Source organism: Phalangium opilio, unplaced genomic scaffold (assembly GCF_054372755.1).
Source record: "Phalangium opilio isolate 3A_F unplaced genomic scaffold, DU_Popi_V2 ptg000082l_1, whole genome shotgun sequence".
NCBI lineage: Eukaryota > Metazoa > Arthropoda > Arachnida > Opiliones > Phalangiidae > Phalangium > Phalangium opilio.
Window position 1 is genome coordinate 7,544,035 of NW_028324189.1, and position 16,711 is coordinate 7,560,745.

Consider the following 16,711-nt stretch of genomic DNA (forward strand, 5'->3'; position numbering starts at 1 on the left):
GTATTTCTTTACTGACAGGTGTTAACGTCATTACCTTCTACCTGAGGTAAACCCAAAAATAGACACCTTTCCATCCAATTACAATTTAAGCATAGGCCTATTCTGTTGTTTTTTTAGCTCACGGTCTTGACCCGCTTTTTTAAGAGAGATATACGGCAATTATTTGAACAATTAACGCGGTAGTGTCGTATTTTCTCGGTTCAAATAAAGAAGTCCTTCTTGTGTTTAGACTGTTTAAAATAGATCAGTCTATCTCCCACCCACTGCCTGATGATATCATCCGAAGCGAGTGAGCTCGAGAACGCCCAAATATTCCAAAGACTAACAGTCAGAAGCCAAGAGATAATGGATTGCAAACTTCTTTAGTACTGTCTGAGGGCCATATTTTGACTGTCCCATGATCTTTGTGTTCAATTTTAAAGTAGCACGGACTATTTTTTGGGAACTTTCCTAAGCTTGAATCAATAATCTTCTGGGTCTAACTTTATGGTACTGACAGTCCCTTGGTCTTTGGGTACAATTTCAGAGTGTTTTTGGGACCTTTCTTCAAAACCCTAATCTTCTGTGTTCAATTATATGATTTTAAACCGTTTCGCAAACATTCCACGATGTCCCAAATCCTTAACTCTACCAACAATTTCTGGAACCATTTTACGACGTCCCCACGTCTTTGGGGTCCACGCCATACTTTAACCCTTTTGGAATCCAGCTCAACTTTGAGAACAATCATAGCTAGACTCAATGTTGCGAAACCTCGATGATGCCCATCGTTTAAAATAGTATACTAATCAATACAATAAGATAGATGGTAGATGTTGGTGGAGGATGAAAAAAAGGGGTGCCAAGACGAAGGAAGATCCTCGCGTCTTTAGGGGTCGGAAGCTGGCGATAGTTTATTGGGCGCAAACTTCTAAAAGATGCTAGTTATTTCCTCTCGGTTCCCCAGCCTTTGCGGGAGATGAACTCGTTTCTATAAAAGGTTCTACGGGGCGGAGTAACTTGAGATCAGCTTGCCTCGAGAGAGAGAGAAAGAGAGAGAGCAAGAGAGAGACAGAGAGTGAGTGAGAGAGAGAGAGTCACCCTAAGGAGGAAAGAAGAGGGAGGTTGGCAAGGACTCTGTTGATCTTCGTTTCCAGAAGGGTGTGTTACCGTTTCTTCCTTCATCCTTGTTGGAATCCCTGGCTCATCATTGCCGTTAGAGGACGTGGTATCAGAGTTAGTGGTCTCGTTGGTATCTCGATTCCTTCGCTCACTTTTCGAGCCTCGTTCTCTTTCGACTTCCACGCCGGGGATCGGGAGTGTTAACGTCCACGAGGACCCTACGATTCTAACGGGTTCAATTCGAGAGACACAAAAAACCCTCGAACGATTTCAACAAGTCTTTAAAGATGAGTTCCACCACGACTAAAACCACCAAGTATATGTACTCCTCGAGCGGAGGAGGACGCGGAGACATCAGCATCGAGTACGGAACCGACTTGGGCGCTCTGACCCGACTTGAGGTAGGTCCTAACTAAGGGCATTGCCCACTAACCTAACCAAGTACTAACAATAACAAAATTTACGTTTAACCGCGCTGCTGGTGATGGTGGTGGTCAAATTGGACTAAATGACCTTGAAGAATCGCTATGGTTAACATATTACTAACCGCATCGGGACAAACTTTGTGGATTACTAAGATACGTACTGGATAAATACGCGCCGAGTGACCATATGAACGCTTAAAAATCTGCACGCCTATAATGGATGGATTATTGCACGCGCAAAATCAACGTTTCCACGGACCATTTCGATTCAAACTGACAGCCAGAACAATGCCTTAAACTTTAAAAAACTTAATTATGTTCCTTTAAAATTCCCCCCTTTCGAAACCAAAATGGAATGTTTGATCAGAGTACAATTATAACCATAGACTTCTCCAATTAAACTTGAGAAATAATTCAATTTACTCTTTAACACGCGTTAAAATATACTTAAATTCAACGTAACTACCTAAGCCTAAAAAAAATGCGAGGTCGTGTCCCGATGATACGCAGCCCCGTCCCACAATGATCCTATATGGTCTGGTATGGATGAATTCCTAAAATAATTTAGCCTTAGTCACCGGTGAGTGCCTGAACCACCGATCCTCGCTAACTTAAAAAAAAAAAAGAACCATTTGCCTGAAGCCACGGGTACTGAGGAATTCCTCCAGAGAAGTCGAGGACGCACACTCTCTCTCTCTCTTGATGTCGTGAGAAAACATAAGAGATGGATTCTAAAATTAACTTTACTCCGTGGCAGGGCGCCCTCATTCCTGCAACGGGATGAATTTTCTCCACCTTCCCCACCTCTAAGTCGTCTATTACAAGTACAAGCGCCAGTACCTTCAAAGTACATCAAGGTTTAGTTAGTAGACCTGGGTCGCGCCATTAAAGGGTTTCGCGTCATCACTTTCCGCTAAGCCTAATTATTGTTAAGCCTTATTTTAATGGAAAGCTTATAGTTAAATATTAATTTAATTATTACTATTTAGATAAATAAAGCACTGATTATAGAATGGGTACATTTTTCAGTTAAAACAATAGTTTTTTTTCAATAAGTGTGGAAATACAAGTGCTGCCAGTCATTTGCAAGTGCAATTGAACCGCTATCTTCTACAACAGACTGAAAAGCTTGTAGTATTCTGTTCGATTCAGCAATTATAATTCAGTTCTAAACCCTCAGACGACTGGCAGCCCTGAAGTGCAGTAGGTTAAAGTTAAGAAATGGGGGAGGGGCAATTCTCTGCCCCACTAAAGTGCGCACAATCTATAAGGTGGATTTCAAATAGAATGCTAAAAAACAAATTTTTGTCCCTCAAAATTCCACCAAGAAAAAGGTGTGACGTGTTCTTTAAATTCCAGAAAATTAAAACCAAATTTCAAGTACTTATTAATGTAAGGTTAGTGTAAATGGTATTTTGGCTAAATCCCAGATAAAACTAACTATCTAGTCCCGTTAAATATATAGTTTATGGAAGATGCCTTAAAGAACAGTCAGTTAAATCCGTACCATGAAAAAAAAAAACATAAAATAAACCTACTTTATTTTTGATGTTTGGATCAAGTCCAACTTAAGGAATGGCGAATGAGCCATCCTAAAGCAAGAACAGAAACCAAGATAAAATTGTCGAGGAGACTATCCTGCTTTGCAGAAACACCCACGCTGCCCTATACATAAGTTCAATGACCCTTGACCCTAATTGGGATTATTAAGTACCATAACAAGTGGTCCACAAAATTTAAACCGATCTGAAATCATTGGTCCAATAAGGCAAGCGGAGACGCGATTTTGAGGGGATATTCATTAGAGATTTAAACTTTGACCTAAAACAAGATGATGAACAGTATTATTCTAACAAACTTTGCAATGATTTAATAATGATAATTAATCTTAATTAATTAAAATTAAATTTATTTTGCAGGACAAACTCAGGCTTCTTCAAGATGACTTGGAATCCGAGCGCGAGTTGCGTCAAAGGGTAAGTATCAGCGCTACAACTTCTTTGCCCGATAAAACGTAAAGCGTCCAAAAAAGGGGTCAACAATTACTAGGAAGGCGTGACGTGTAGTTCTCGAGCCCGGCCTATAAAACCGGCATAGATATAAATGTGGGAGATATGGGGGCGGAATAATTCCTAGTAGGTGTATGTATTCCTGGTGATAAATATAGAAGAGTGTAAACTAATAGGCGACAATGTACGCGTATAAAGATTTTCAGTATTTGGGGCAACAGTGCAGTTTACATGGCTAGCACCCAACCATAGACAATGCGAGAGCAACAAGGTTGTTATAATACAATGAAGCCAAAAAAAATCAACCTAGATATTTCCGTAGAAAAGGTATCTTCTTAATTGGAACGTTTCCAACTTTAATAATGATAGTACCATTACGCGATAAGCTTAATTAAGAAATAGGCTTAACTATTATCAACTTTATCAACTAAGGAATAGTATATAGATTAAATAAACAAAAACATAAAACCCAGGAAATTAGTCTAGCGTAAACAAACTTGTGTTTACGTTAAAAACTGTTTAAAATATATTTCAAAGTAAAATAAATAAAACTCAGTTTTAGTTTTTAAGTTTATTCTAAAAACTAATCTACCTTATTCCCGATGCGTGAGCCAAGGCTTAACGCGGGATCATTTTTAACTGACAAATCTGGGTCAAAATTACGCATCGTCCGCTTCATAATGGAAAATATTGAAACTTTCAACTGTGAAGAGCAGACGAAGAACGATTTCACCCATATTTGTCAGTTAAAAATGATCTCGCGCTAAGCCTTAGCACACGCATCGTGAATAAAGTCGATTTAAGTTATCAGTTAGTTAAGGAAGATGGTAATTAATTGATTTAAACACTAACTTGTCCTTGAAGTCAGACGAAAAACCATTTTTAGTGAAAAAAAAATGAAGAGTATAGGATCGAATTGATACATCATGAGCCTAGGAATATTGTCAGAAACTAATTTTAGCTCCCAACCCGTGGTAGAGGATGTTTTGAAGCTAAAACGTCTAAAATAGCAAAGCTTTCCCCCGCGGGATCTTTTTTAGATGTTGTGGGTTGCCAAGTTAGAAATTAAGCAAGGATGAGTAGGTGGGTATCACTCAGAGAGTCTAGCTTAACTTCTCTATGAGAGGACAAACATTTTCCTCAAGAGAGATAGAGGGATAGAGAGAAAAAATAGAAACCCGTTGGCGCGAAAAGAAACTATTCCAAAGTAGGAAGGAACTGAGATACGTCTTCTAAAAGTAACGCGCGGTGACGTCAGTAGCGGTGACGAAGAAAGGCGCGAGATTTACACGCTGTTGATATAGGAAGACATTCAAAGTGTTGGTTTTAGGCCTAAAAATTAAAGCGACTCTGACACAAAGATTACGCAAGATGTAATGAGTGATTGCCGTTGACAGATCACATGACACTTTGTTTATTTATGGGGCGGTTTCGGGAATTTCGGTGGACTTTTTAATGAGTCATATGAGGTGATTCATTTGTTGTTTCATTCCCAAATCCCACGATGATTTTAAAATATATATTGTAGGCCTAAAATAGTTAGTTTCTCTGAATTTAAAACTTAACTTATTTACTAATTGTGACTCGTAATAAATGCAGTTAAAAGGAATTAAATTGGTTGTTAACAGATTGAGAGGGAGAGAACCGACCTCAATGTCCAGTTGATGCAATTGAGCGAACGCTTGGATGAGGCCGAAGGCTCTAGCGAGTCTCACGTAATACTTTTTAAATCTTTCTTGGAAGACCAATCGGGGTACTGTAATCTAATTAGGATATATCTAAATAATAGGCTGAGATGAACAAGAAGCGTGATGCCGAGCTCTCCAAATTGCGCAAACTTTTGGAAGATGTGCACTTGGAAAGCGAGGAGACCGCCCATCATCTCCGCAAGAAGCACCAAGAAGCCATCGCCGACTTCCAAGATCAACTCGACATCCTTAACAAACACAAGGGAAAGTACGTATCCAGATCCACCTGACACCCCTCATCAATCAAAACGGCGTCAAAATCGGCCCATAAATAAAAATACATTCCATCATGACGTCATTACAATATTCACTTTATCGCGATTTATAGAGTTATGAACCGATTTTGACGCGGTTTGTTTCATTAAGGTAATTAAGTACTAATTAATTCATATTATTAAAAAGGATCGAGAAGGAGAAGCAGAAGTACCAAAATGAGGTTTACGAACTCCTCGCCCAAGTCGAGACCGCCAACAAGGACAAGGTACGAGTTATATTATTTCTCGAATAAATAAAGACTAATAAAGTTTGATTTAGATGGCGAGCCACAAGACTATTGAGAAATTGGAGCACAGCGTTTACGAATTGAACATCCGTATCGAGGAATTGAACCGAACCGTCGTGGAGGTCAGCTCACACCGATCCCGTCTCACCTCCGAAAACGCCGAACTCCTCAAGGAGATCGGAGAGTACAAAACCACCTTGGAGACCGTCAACCACACCAAGTCCCAACTCGCCGTCCAGTTGGAGGACACCCGAAGGCGTTTGGAAGATGAGGAGAGGGTAAGATCATGTCCCGCCACCTTCACTCACCTCCAACTGACTATGTTCCCTCTACCCCTTTCTCTTTAGAAACGTTCGAGCTTGGAAGTGCACGTTCATACTTTGGAAGTTGAATTGGAGTCGATCAAGGTGCAATTGGAGGAGGAATCCGAGGCTCGCTTGGACTTGGAACGTCAATTGTCCAAGGCCAACGCTGACGCCGCTGCCTGGAGGACTAAATACGAAACCGAAGTACAGTCCCATCTCGATGAAGTCGATGAGTTACGGTAAGTACCAGACGTTGCAAAATTTACAACGAAGACATTTTTTATAGTGATGGGTGCAAACCGATATGATATCGATATATCGGTTCAAGTTTAATTTACCGATTTTTACCGATCAATCGGTTATAGGTTAATTTTATACTCGGTAAAGATCGGATGATATTGGGTTAAATAATCGGATGATATTGGGTTAAATAATCGGCTATCATCATGCCGAGATTAATCGGTTTCAGTAAAACTTCGATATCGGCATCGATTAATTTATGATTACGTCATCATTAGTTTTTTTTATAAAACAAATAAATATTGCACTCCAATAATAAATAATTTCGCATTTAAAAAAATATATATGAATAAAAATATTTGGGCTAGCTTTTCTTTGAACACGGGTGTATTGCAAGGTTTAGTTTTACAGGGGCCATAGAGATAACACGGGGTCGTTTCAGCCTAGATGTTAGCTTTGCCCCGAATAGAGTTTCGCAGAGGAAACAACATTTCTACAGGGGCCATAGACTTAAAAAGGGTTAAACAGAGGAGGTTAAGTCTGACATAAATTAAAGAAGGGGTGTGTTCTTAAGGTCAAACTGAGTGGAAAGTGTCACCAGAACATATTTGAACAGTATCTAATGTGACAATTAATCGTTACAGTCGCAAGATGACCCAGAAGTTCTCCGAATACGAAGAACAACTGGAAGCTCTGTTGAACAAATGCAGCTCCTTGGAAAAGCAGAAATCTCGCCTCCAGAGCGAGGTCGAAGTCCTCATCATGGACTTGGAGAAGGTATAGTAAATAAATATCTTAAACGCGTTTTATGTGTCAGGTTGGACTAAAAGTTGACGAGGGGGTTTAATTCTTTAGGCCACCACCCACGCTCAAAACTTGGAGAAGCGTTGCTCGCAGTTGGAGAAGTTGAACTTGGACTTGAAATCTCGTTTGGAAGATGTCTCCGCTCTCTTGGAGCAGACACAGAGGGACTTGAGGTCCAAGGTCGCCGACTTGCAGAAATTGCAATACGAGTACGACAAGCTGCGTGAGCAGAAGGAAGCGCTCGCTCGCGAGAACAAGAAACTAATTGGTAAGTACCATTAATTAATTTGGTCTTACTCGAGTACTCGAAGTACGGGGATTAACAAGGTAGGCATTGTAAAGGTTTCAATTATTTCTACATGTTAACCGTTTGGGTACATTTTGTTTAAAGTACAAACATCAAAGAGAACTAAAAATTTGTTTAAACGTCCTACCAAAGGTCACGACCTCTAGTTCCTATAAAATTAAATACCATTAAGACTCCATAATGGAACTTCAAATAGCCTAAACTTTAAACTTGGAACGTCACGAGTTTAAATTATTGGGGGGAAAACTATCCAGAAATGTAATTATAGGATCGAAGTAGAGTTCTATGGGAAATCATCAGTCAACTTCTACAACCAGCCAATTTTGAAACCCTATGTACCACCATTTACAAGTTATGAACTTTGGAGAGTTTTACGGATGACCCCTTTAATTTAAGTGAGAAATTGAATGACAAGGGGTCATACGTAAAACACTCTAAAGTTCATAACTTTTGTTAGGGGGTGCATCATCCCTTGTGAGGGCAAAATCGGTGGTCATAGAGAACATGATTGATTGATTTAAAAACGACGATTTTTTCAAGTGCACTTGGAAAATCGTTGTTTTTAAAATCAATTAAGTTATCTTGCGCAAGGTAATACTAATATTCATTTTAAGTAGTATAGAAAATTTTCGACTCAAAATTGATGATTTCCTATATAACCTTCTCATTGTACTTCTATCTAATAATTACTGGTCTATTTTTGCACTACCAAGAAGTGATATCTAGTTTATTAGGGAGAAGGTTTAAGATGCCTAAGTATTCGCACGCCATAGTGCCAGTCCCCCTTTCAAAATACAAGGGGGGACGTAAAAGGAGGCCGGGCTATTTCGCATCTCCTCAGTCGGAAAATTCGTAATTTTCGTCATTCGCGTGAGTTTTCAAGAACCAATGAGATGCTGGTTGTAATTTAGAAGCGGGGATTAACTCCGGACCTACGTTTGGACCGGAGATAAGGCTGGAAATGAGTCGAATTTATACCTTCTCCCTAATAAACTAGATATCACTTCTTGGCACTACTCTGTATAATAAGCTACTTAAAGATTCAAATCTTTCGAACATACATATCAATTATTACCCAAACGGTTATCTAACATGTAAAAATAATCGAAATTAACAATCCTACCTTGAATAACCGTAAACTCCTACGCAATTTCCTTTCAAACGCGTCGAATACAACCTCATTCTGGATCGAGAATCGAGTCGAGAATGAAGTCTTCTTCATACCCAACTCAGTCTTTATATAAACTAGAGGACATAATCACGAAGCTAAAAGATTAGCATCTTAATTATTTTCTAAGAATTATTTTAAAGTTGCTGGCTCCTGATCAAACGATAATATTAGAGTTCAATGGCATAGACTGTCTTCGCTTTTTACAAGACCTTTTGCCAAGGAAAACTAATTAGATTTAGGTCTACTTGTCTCAATGATATCCTTTGTCGACAACAAAATGAGTTGTTTAACCTTTATCAAACGTACCCAATGTCAAATGTCACTACCTTAAAACGATCTTGACATCCAGTTGGCAAGACTTAAAAGCGGTCCTGTTTATAATTTCCCAAAATATACCATATGGAAACAACTTCCAGGGAAGTAAAATTTAAAAAAAAAGGGGAAGTTATCAAAAGAATCACTTCCTGTTTAACTTTAAATCTAATTCTTAAAATACCGCCGAAATTTAAAATGATTAAACCTCATTAATTATATTAAATCTACCGAAATAATTACAATTCCAAGCCTAGAAAACGAACAAATAAATAAATAAATAAGGAAAGTAATGGGGTAAGAGTTGCCAAAAACAACGTTACCCTTTCATCTCAGCGCTTAGTTTTTTAAATATAAATGATTAGCCATTATAGCCGCTCCAAGCGCAGTTTACGTAATAAAGAAAACCATCTAAACTGTTCAGGCTATAGCCAAGTACTTGACATTGTCAAGCAGAAAGCAAATTTGATTATATTTTTTGTATGTGTGCGGGGCTAAATTTAGATAGTTTTAAAAAATGAGATCCCATATGCTATAGCTCGGTTCGTTATCTTATTTTGCAATTTTTGGACAGCGCTCAAATTAAGTCGTCCAACTATAAAAGCGAAGATACTCGAGACTTTGGTAGCATAATACTTTCCACAAGGACACGAGAGTACATTAGATTATAATTCTTCTTGATAATTAAACTTCGACGGTGGCTATATTCTAAATATATCAAAAAAAAAACACGTCATGACGCTAACCGACTCGATTCCCGTATCCGACAACGAAGCCGGATTGGTTACCGACAAAAATGAGGGCAAAGAGGACGCGAGTTGCATTAGCAACCGAGACACAGTCTCGGATCAGTCAGGTGGTGGTAGCGATAGTCCGGAAAGAAACGCGGATAGTCCGGAAGTACCGTTTGAAAGAGGTTCTAGAAACGTTGTCAATAGTAAGATGGATGTAGTTCAGGATATTTTAACGGACAATTACTCGGAACAGAACGATATAAGCGTCTCTAAATCGGAAGAATCGATGGTAGAATCGGAAAAAATGGAAAAGGTAGTACAAGTTCTCGAATCCCAAGAAGAAATAGTAACCCAGAATACTTCCTGCTCGGAAATGAGTTATTCTACGACGGAAGTTAAAGAAATTACTAATGAAACTGTGGTTCAAAACGAACTTAAGCAATCCAGTGTAACGCAGAGTTCCTCCGAATCGGTACTTGAAGTCGAAACGCGACAATCGACTTCGATTAAGGAATCTTCCACGGTACAAAGTCAAACTACGACCCAGGAAATTACGCGGACTTCATTGGAGTCTAGTGCAAATGACCAGAACACTATTCAAGACACTAAAGTTGTTTCCGAAACGGAGGATTATCATAATCAGGAAATAAATAGAGAAATATTGTCAGAGGAAGTTAAGGAAACGGTAGTTGAGGAAGTAAAGGAAACGGTAGCAGAGGAAGTGAAGGAAAGGTTAGTTGAGGAAGTAAAGAAAACGGTAGCAGAGGAAGTAAAGGAAAGGTTAGTTGAGGAAGTAAAGGAAAGATTACTTGAGGAAGTAAAGGAAACGGTAGCAGAGGAAGTAAAGGAAACGGTAGCAGAGGAAGTAAAGGAAACGGTAGCAGAGGAAGTAAAGGAAACGGTAGCAGAGGAAGTAAAGGAAAGGTTAGTTGAGGAAGTAAAGGAAACGGTAACAGAGGAAGTAAAGGAAAGGTTAGTTGAGGAAGTAAAGGAAACGTTAGTTCAGCAAGTGAAGGAAACGGAAGTAGAGATACTTAAAGAGACGGAACGCGTTGTTGAGGGAGGTAATGAGCACGATACTGTGATAGAAAATGAACTTAAAGTAGTACCTAAGTATTTATCAAACGATGATATTACTCAAAAACCCCAACCAGGTCAGTTCAAACCCAAACATTTTCATCATCATTATTATTATTTTTTCATAAGGATTTCATGGTTTAATCTTTTATGGTATGGTTCTAACAAAGGGACGGGTACTTGTCTTTATCAGAGGATCTTGCCGACGCTAAGAACCAGCTGAGCGATGCTCACCGCCGCATCCACGACATGGAGATGGAAATCAAGAGGTTGGAGAACGAGAGGGAGGAATTGAGCGCCGCTTACAAGGAGGCCGAAGCCATGCGCAAACAAGAGGAGGCCAAGGCCCAGAGATTGGCCGCCGAATTGGCCCAAGTCAGACACGACTACGAGAAGAGGCTCTTGATGAAGGAAGAGGAAATCGAATCCTTGCGGTAAGTACAGAAACAAAAGTACATCCCAACTCTAAGCCTAACATTAGCATGGGTAGACGAGGATATGATTTCGAGGGTTGTCGCCAAAGTGAAGCAAGCTTTCATTTGGGGGCGGAGCTATGATTTGCGCGACAATATTGAAGGGTTGCCCACATACCCCATGACCCTATCAATGTACCGTCTTAACAAGACATTAAGGTACTTACCATTTGAAGGTCTTGGAGTTGAAAGTTGATATTCCCAAATTTCAGGTCATATTTTAATAGGGTTTTAGGACAAAGTCTAAAAATAAAAATACACAAATAGTAATTAATCTTACGTTTAAGATAAGACAAAATTAACGGTTTAGTCTTAGCATAAGTTTATAAGATATGTTCCACTGCCTATACTTCGTAATGCTGGAGAAGTTACAGCTCGAGCTAGTTCGAGAACGACAAGCGAGAATTGACTACAGTCGGTTAGTTTTGCAGTCCATCTTCCCATGTAGTCTGTACTAAGCCTCTGACACGTCTCACCAGGCGTCGCTTTACCTCGAATCTATGACCTATGTCACTTAATGACAAGCTCTAGTTTGAAACCAGTGACAAACTTATGGTGAACATATCTTATGAACTTATGGTCATAGTATTTATATGGGCCTAGTGTTGGACCAATTACAGACAATGCTTAATCTCTCTAATACCTACCCCCTACACCCCTTCCCGGGTGATGGATGGTACAATAAGACCGACCCCTCTTAATAGGCCTCCAAAAACACAGGCCTGCAAAAACCGTCGCGCCACCCCAAGGATACAAAACCCATTATCTTTTAAGGGAAACCATCCATAGCTTAGATAAAAGTACTTGAAACAGACCTTAAAATAAAACAACATGGGCAGATGTACGCGTTCCCGTTACGACCTCAGCCTTCGTAAAAAGCTGACGTGAAAATCAGGGAATTTGGAAAAAGTGCGAATTCAGACATGGCAGAAAATAGACTCGACGGAGAAACGAGGTTCCTTGATTTTATATCAGCGAAATAAACGAGGACTTCACTCGCGTTCGAATCCTCGAGTGTCTGGGACCAATACAATGTCTCCCAGTAAGCAATGGAAGCGGCCATGGAGTCGAATATACGATGGGAATTATAATTTCGGCTCGTCTATAAGTGCCCAAACAGAATCAATACGTCAGACTCAATCGGTTTCGAATTTTTCAACCTCTAACCAATCAAACGTCGAAGTCACGCGAAGCTCTCGAGTTGGGTCGTTTCACGAGGATCAATTGAATCTCGATTCAGATCAGTCGCGTGATATTACTAATGACCAAACTTTGTCTTACGACGTTGAGATATGTCACGAGGATTGTACTAGGGTGGAGAGGGTAGCCAACGCCATTGCAAACTCGGATACTTCCGGTTTAACCGAATCTGAGTTGAATCAACCGGTTAAGGATGTGACGGTTAGGGATTATATTGAGAAAAACCGGAAATGGTAGAGTGGTGAATTTAACAAAATACAGGGTGTTGGAAAAAGGGTTGTTTGGGGGAGGGTGTCCCTTTTTGGAACACCCTGAGTAGTGAAACATATACACATCATTTAAAAGCAATGATCCTCTTTGATTATTTAAATTAAACGGCCATTTTTTTTCCAAATCTTTAGCAAGCAGATGGCTATCGAGATCGAGCACTTGAACATGCGTTTGGCCGAGGCCGAGGCTAAATTGAAGACCGAGGTTGCCAGAATCAAGAAGAAGATGCAGATCCAAATCACCGAGTTGGAAATGGCTTTGGACACCGCCAACAAGCACAACGTTGACCTCCAGAAGACCATCAAGCGTCTCAACATCCAAATCACCGTAAGTCAAACGAAAAAAACTATTCGCAACAACAATGTCGCAAGGACTAACGAACTAACTAACTACCGCGTCATAGGAGTTGCAAACCCACTACGACGAGATCCACCGTCAACTCCAACAGACCACCGACCAGTTGGGAGTATCTCAACGCCGTTGCCAAGGACTTCAAGCCGAGTTGGACGAAGTCCGCGTTACTTTGGAACAGGTACTGTGTCGTGATCATTTATTTCTGGGCTGAGGTTTTAACGCTGTGGTTGATTATTCGCAGACCGCCCGTGCCAAGCGCACCGCCGAACAGACTGTAGAGGAATACCACACTCGCATCAACGAATTGACCGCCATCAACGTCAACTTGTCATCCGCCAAGAGCAAGATCGAAAGCGAGTTGTCCGCCCTCCAGGCTGACTACGACGAAGTCCACAAGGAACTCAGGGTAAAGTATTTAACTAGTTCTTAACGGATCTTTTAAGCGTTAGTTAACTCGACTATGGTACGCAGATGTCGGACGAGCGTTACACCAAGGTGAGCATCGAGTTGAAGTCCACCAAGGACATCTTGATCGAAGAACAAGAGCGTCTCGTCAAGATCGAGTCCATCAAGAAATCTTTGGAAGTCGAGGTCCGCACTCTTCAAGTCCGCATCGAGGAGGTTGAAGCTAACGCTTTGGCCGGTGGCAAGCGCGTCATCGCCAAGTTGGAGACCAGGGTAAATAATGAAAGCGGGAATCCATAAGCCCAGGGGCGGTTATATTAACGATTCCAATATGGGATTTCAGATTAGGGACATCGAGATTGAATTGGAAGAAGAGAAACGCCGTCACGCTGAGAGCCAGAAGATCTTGAGGAAGAAGGACCATCGCGTCAAGGAGCTGATCATCATCACCGAGGAAGACCACAAGGTTATCTCCGCTCTCAATGACGCCGTCGAGAAGCTGACCGAAAAGGCCAAGGCTTACAAGAGGCAGATGGCTGAACAGGTAAACCAATTGATAATGAACCCACGCACCAGGGATAAGTAAACCAATTTAACTCCGTTTGGGGATATTCTTCAGGAGGGCATGACTTCCCAGAGTTTGTCCCGAGTTCGTCGCTTCCAGCGCGAATTGGAGGCAGCCGAGGACCGCGCTGACCAGGCCGAGAGCAACTTGTCCATGATCCGAGCCAAGCACAGGTCATGGGTCACCACGAGCACCGTTCCCGGTGGAACCAGGCAAGTTTTCATCACCGAACAAACCTCCGAGTCCCAGTCTTATAATTAAGTCTAATCGTCTTAATTAATTTAAATGACATCCTATCGCGTCAGCGTAAATAATAATATATATAAAAAAAATCCAAAAAAAAAATCACAGGAGGGTCCCCCTTTACTGTAGGGGTTATATTCAATTCGGTTTTATATATATAATAAATAAAAAATTAAGTTATCGAAACTATATAATTTTTTTTTTTCATATTAACATTCGGCCGCGGAGAAAGCACTATTTTAAATTTAATTGTAATGATTTTATTCGAATTAAGGCCAATTAATATTTAAATTTAATTTGGTCAGGTTGTTTTTTTTTTCTGAATAAAAATTTACCGACGAAATTAAAACAAAAAAATAAGATATTGATATTTCAAACTTTTAAAGATAAATTGATGGTTTAAATTAATTCCAACCTACATTAAATTAATCGTAATTTTAATTTAAACCATCGATTTATTACACTATGGGGGTGAGGTTATACGCTTTCATTTAACAAAAAAAATATACTAAATACAATTCCGCAATTTAAATAAATATAAAAAAATTTTATAATTTTTTTCCCCGGAAAATTTTTAAATACTTTATTAAAAAAAAACTACCAATTTTACTCTTTCGTAGCTATGTTAAGAATATACACGAGTGTGAATATCGTGGTTTTTGTGAGAGATCTTTTTAAACGAAAAATAATAATTAATCAAAACCTGCAGGTTTTGCGATGTACTTGTGTCGTTATAATAGTTAAAAGAAAAAAATTACTTTTTTTTTTGACGAAAATGATGAAAATATATAAAATTTTGTTTGCAAACAAAAAACAACAAACTATTGAAATATATGGGGGAAAAAATCTTTAAAGGTATACACAACGCATTATGTAAGGGGAGCGCCTCAAGATCAATATTTCCTGAATGCCACGTGACTGTAAGCGTGGAACCAGGGCTGGAAATAAGATAATTTTCTTATGAGAACCCCTTTGTTATTAAAAAAATTATGGGACATTTTAAAATTTTATTGGACAATGTCCAGTGTCCTATGCTTATTTCCGGCCCTGCGTGGAACGACTCGACGGCCACGCCCACCCCTTACATATAGGATTGGGGGAAAAAATCTTTAAAGGTATACACAACGCATTATGTAAGGGGAGCGCCTCAAGATCAATATTTCCTGAATGCCACGTGACTGTAAGCGTGGAACCAGGGCTGGAAATAAGATAATTTTCTTATGAGAACCCCTTTGTTATTAAAAAAATTATGGGACATTTTAAAATTTTATTGGACAATGTCCAGTGTCCTATGCTTATTTCCGGCCCTGCGTGGAACGACTCGACGGCCACGCCCACCCCTTACATATAGGATTGTACATCCCTTTAAATTGTAAACAAAAGCATAAGTATTTGAGGTAAAAATTCGTTCAAGAAAGAATTACAATTTAAGCAGACTTTAAGTGGCTTCCATCTTGGGGTGGGACTTGGATAATTATTAAATCACAACCGTACGTCGAGTTACAGGCTTATTAACCTAAAGTACACCGAAGGATGACCTTTAACTTCCGAGCCCTTGAAGAAACAGTGCCACACAAGCGAAAAAGAAGTCACCATGGGTCAACGCGCGAAAAAGGTCGTTATGTCCCAAATCCCATTGATCAAAAATTCAAAACAATCGACGAAGGTCCATTACCCATCCTAGGGTCTTCAATGACACTGTCCCTGTTTTTATTATTAAACCGTGTCCCCTGTGTCGAAACGTCTCGGGTGGTCAAAGGTTAAAATGTCCCCCGATCTATGTATTATCTAAATGTACTACCAGAACCAAAAGTCAAAACGTGATTTGAACCTAACCGTACGTCCCAAGGGGTCCCCGGTCTTAGGTTAAGGCGGGGCAAAACCAGTACCAGAAACACTGTTTTTTCATTGTAAATTTTTTGTGATAGTGATTTTTGTTGACCTTAATTTTTTTTCCTGAATGTGTTATTTTCTTGTCCCAAATGCAGAGTCCATACCGAGGAAGTGAGTGAAGAATCTAGTTCCGCTCCTATCAACGTTTCCTATTCGTACTCCACCGTCCCCACTGGCTATTACCTTCACTCAATGTCCAATCGCGCGTCCGTTCGTGACAGTGACCGCGCTCACGCCACCAACGCCATGTTTCGTAGCGCGCGAAACACCAGATCCTACGCACGTGCCGCTCATATTGCCAATCGTTTGATTGGCTGGGAGCGATTCTAATTTATCACCAATCAAAATACCCAACCTCTTCAACTTCTTTCTCGATTCTTTCAAAACCCTTATTCGTTTTCGTTAAATGGAATAATTGATCTCGCTAATTTTTCTTTTTTTAAAGATAACTAAAATACTTTAAAACTGCCAATATTATATACTATATTTAAACGATCAACGCTAAAAATTATTACAATAAATGGATTGAATTAATTTTTTTTATCTCTTTTTGATTCTAATTAAGGATTAGTT

At 39.7% G+C, this 16,711-nt stretch overlaps 2 protein-coding genes across 2 annotated transcripts in view; one reads left to right on the forward strand and one right to left on the reverse strand.

The window, feature by feature from the left end:
• The window catches only part of SPoCk (secretory pathway calcium atpase), a 29,615-nt gene that overhangs the window by 11,568 nt on the left and 1,336 nt on the right, over window positions 1–16,711 (reverse strand). Inside the window, exon 2 of the mRNA XM_089848184.1 lies at window positions 11,376–11,451. The gene's annotated coding sequence lies outside the window, so the exon portion shown is untranslated. The remainder of the gene's footprint in view (window positions 1–11,375; window positions 11,452–16,711) is intronic.
• Window positions 896–16,618, forward strand: Prm (Paramyosin). Its single transcript, XM_089848186.1, has 17 exons — window positions 896–1,502; window positions 3,446–3,502; window positions 5,164–5,250; window positions 5,325–5,491; window positions 5,686–5,764; window positions 5,818–6,063; window positions 6,133–6,329; window positions 6,975–7,107; window positions 7,186–7,402; window positions 10,929–11,169; window positions 12,810–13,005; window positions 13,082–13,210; window positions 13,274–13,438; window positions 13,504–13,710; window positions 13,781–13,981; window positions 14,057–14,214; window positions 16,234–16,618. Exons 1-17 carry the CDS (start codon window positions 1,389–1,391, stop codon window positions 16,466–16,468), a joined length of 2,829 nt encoding a protein of 942 aa, XP_089704312.1. The 5' UTR covers window positions 896–1,388; the 3' UTR covers window positions 16,469–16,618.

Bases quoted from the DNA above. Each gene is read 5' to 3' on its own strand.
- Prm (XM_089848186.1), top strand. From the start codon at position 1,389: ATGAGTTCCACCACGACTAAAACCACCAAGTATATGTACTCCTCGAGC. The intron at 1,503-3,445 runs GTAGGTCCTAAC...TTTATTTTGCAG, and splicing joins GCGCTCTGACCCGACTTGAG to GACAAACTCAGGCTTCTTCA. The intron at 7,108-7,185 runs GTATAGTAAATA...TTAATTCTTTAG, and splicing joins TCATCATGGACTTGGAGAAG to GCCACCACCCACGCTCAAAA.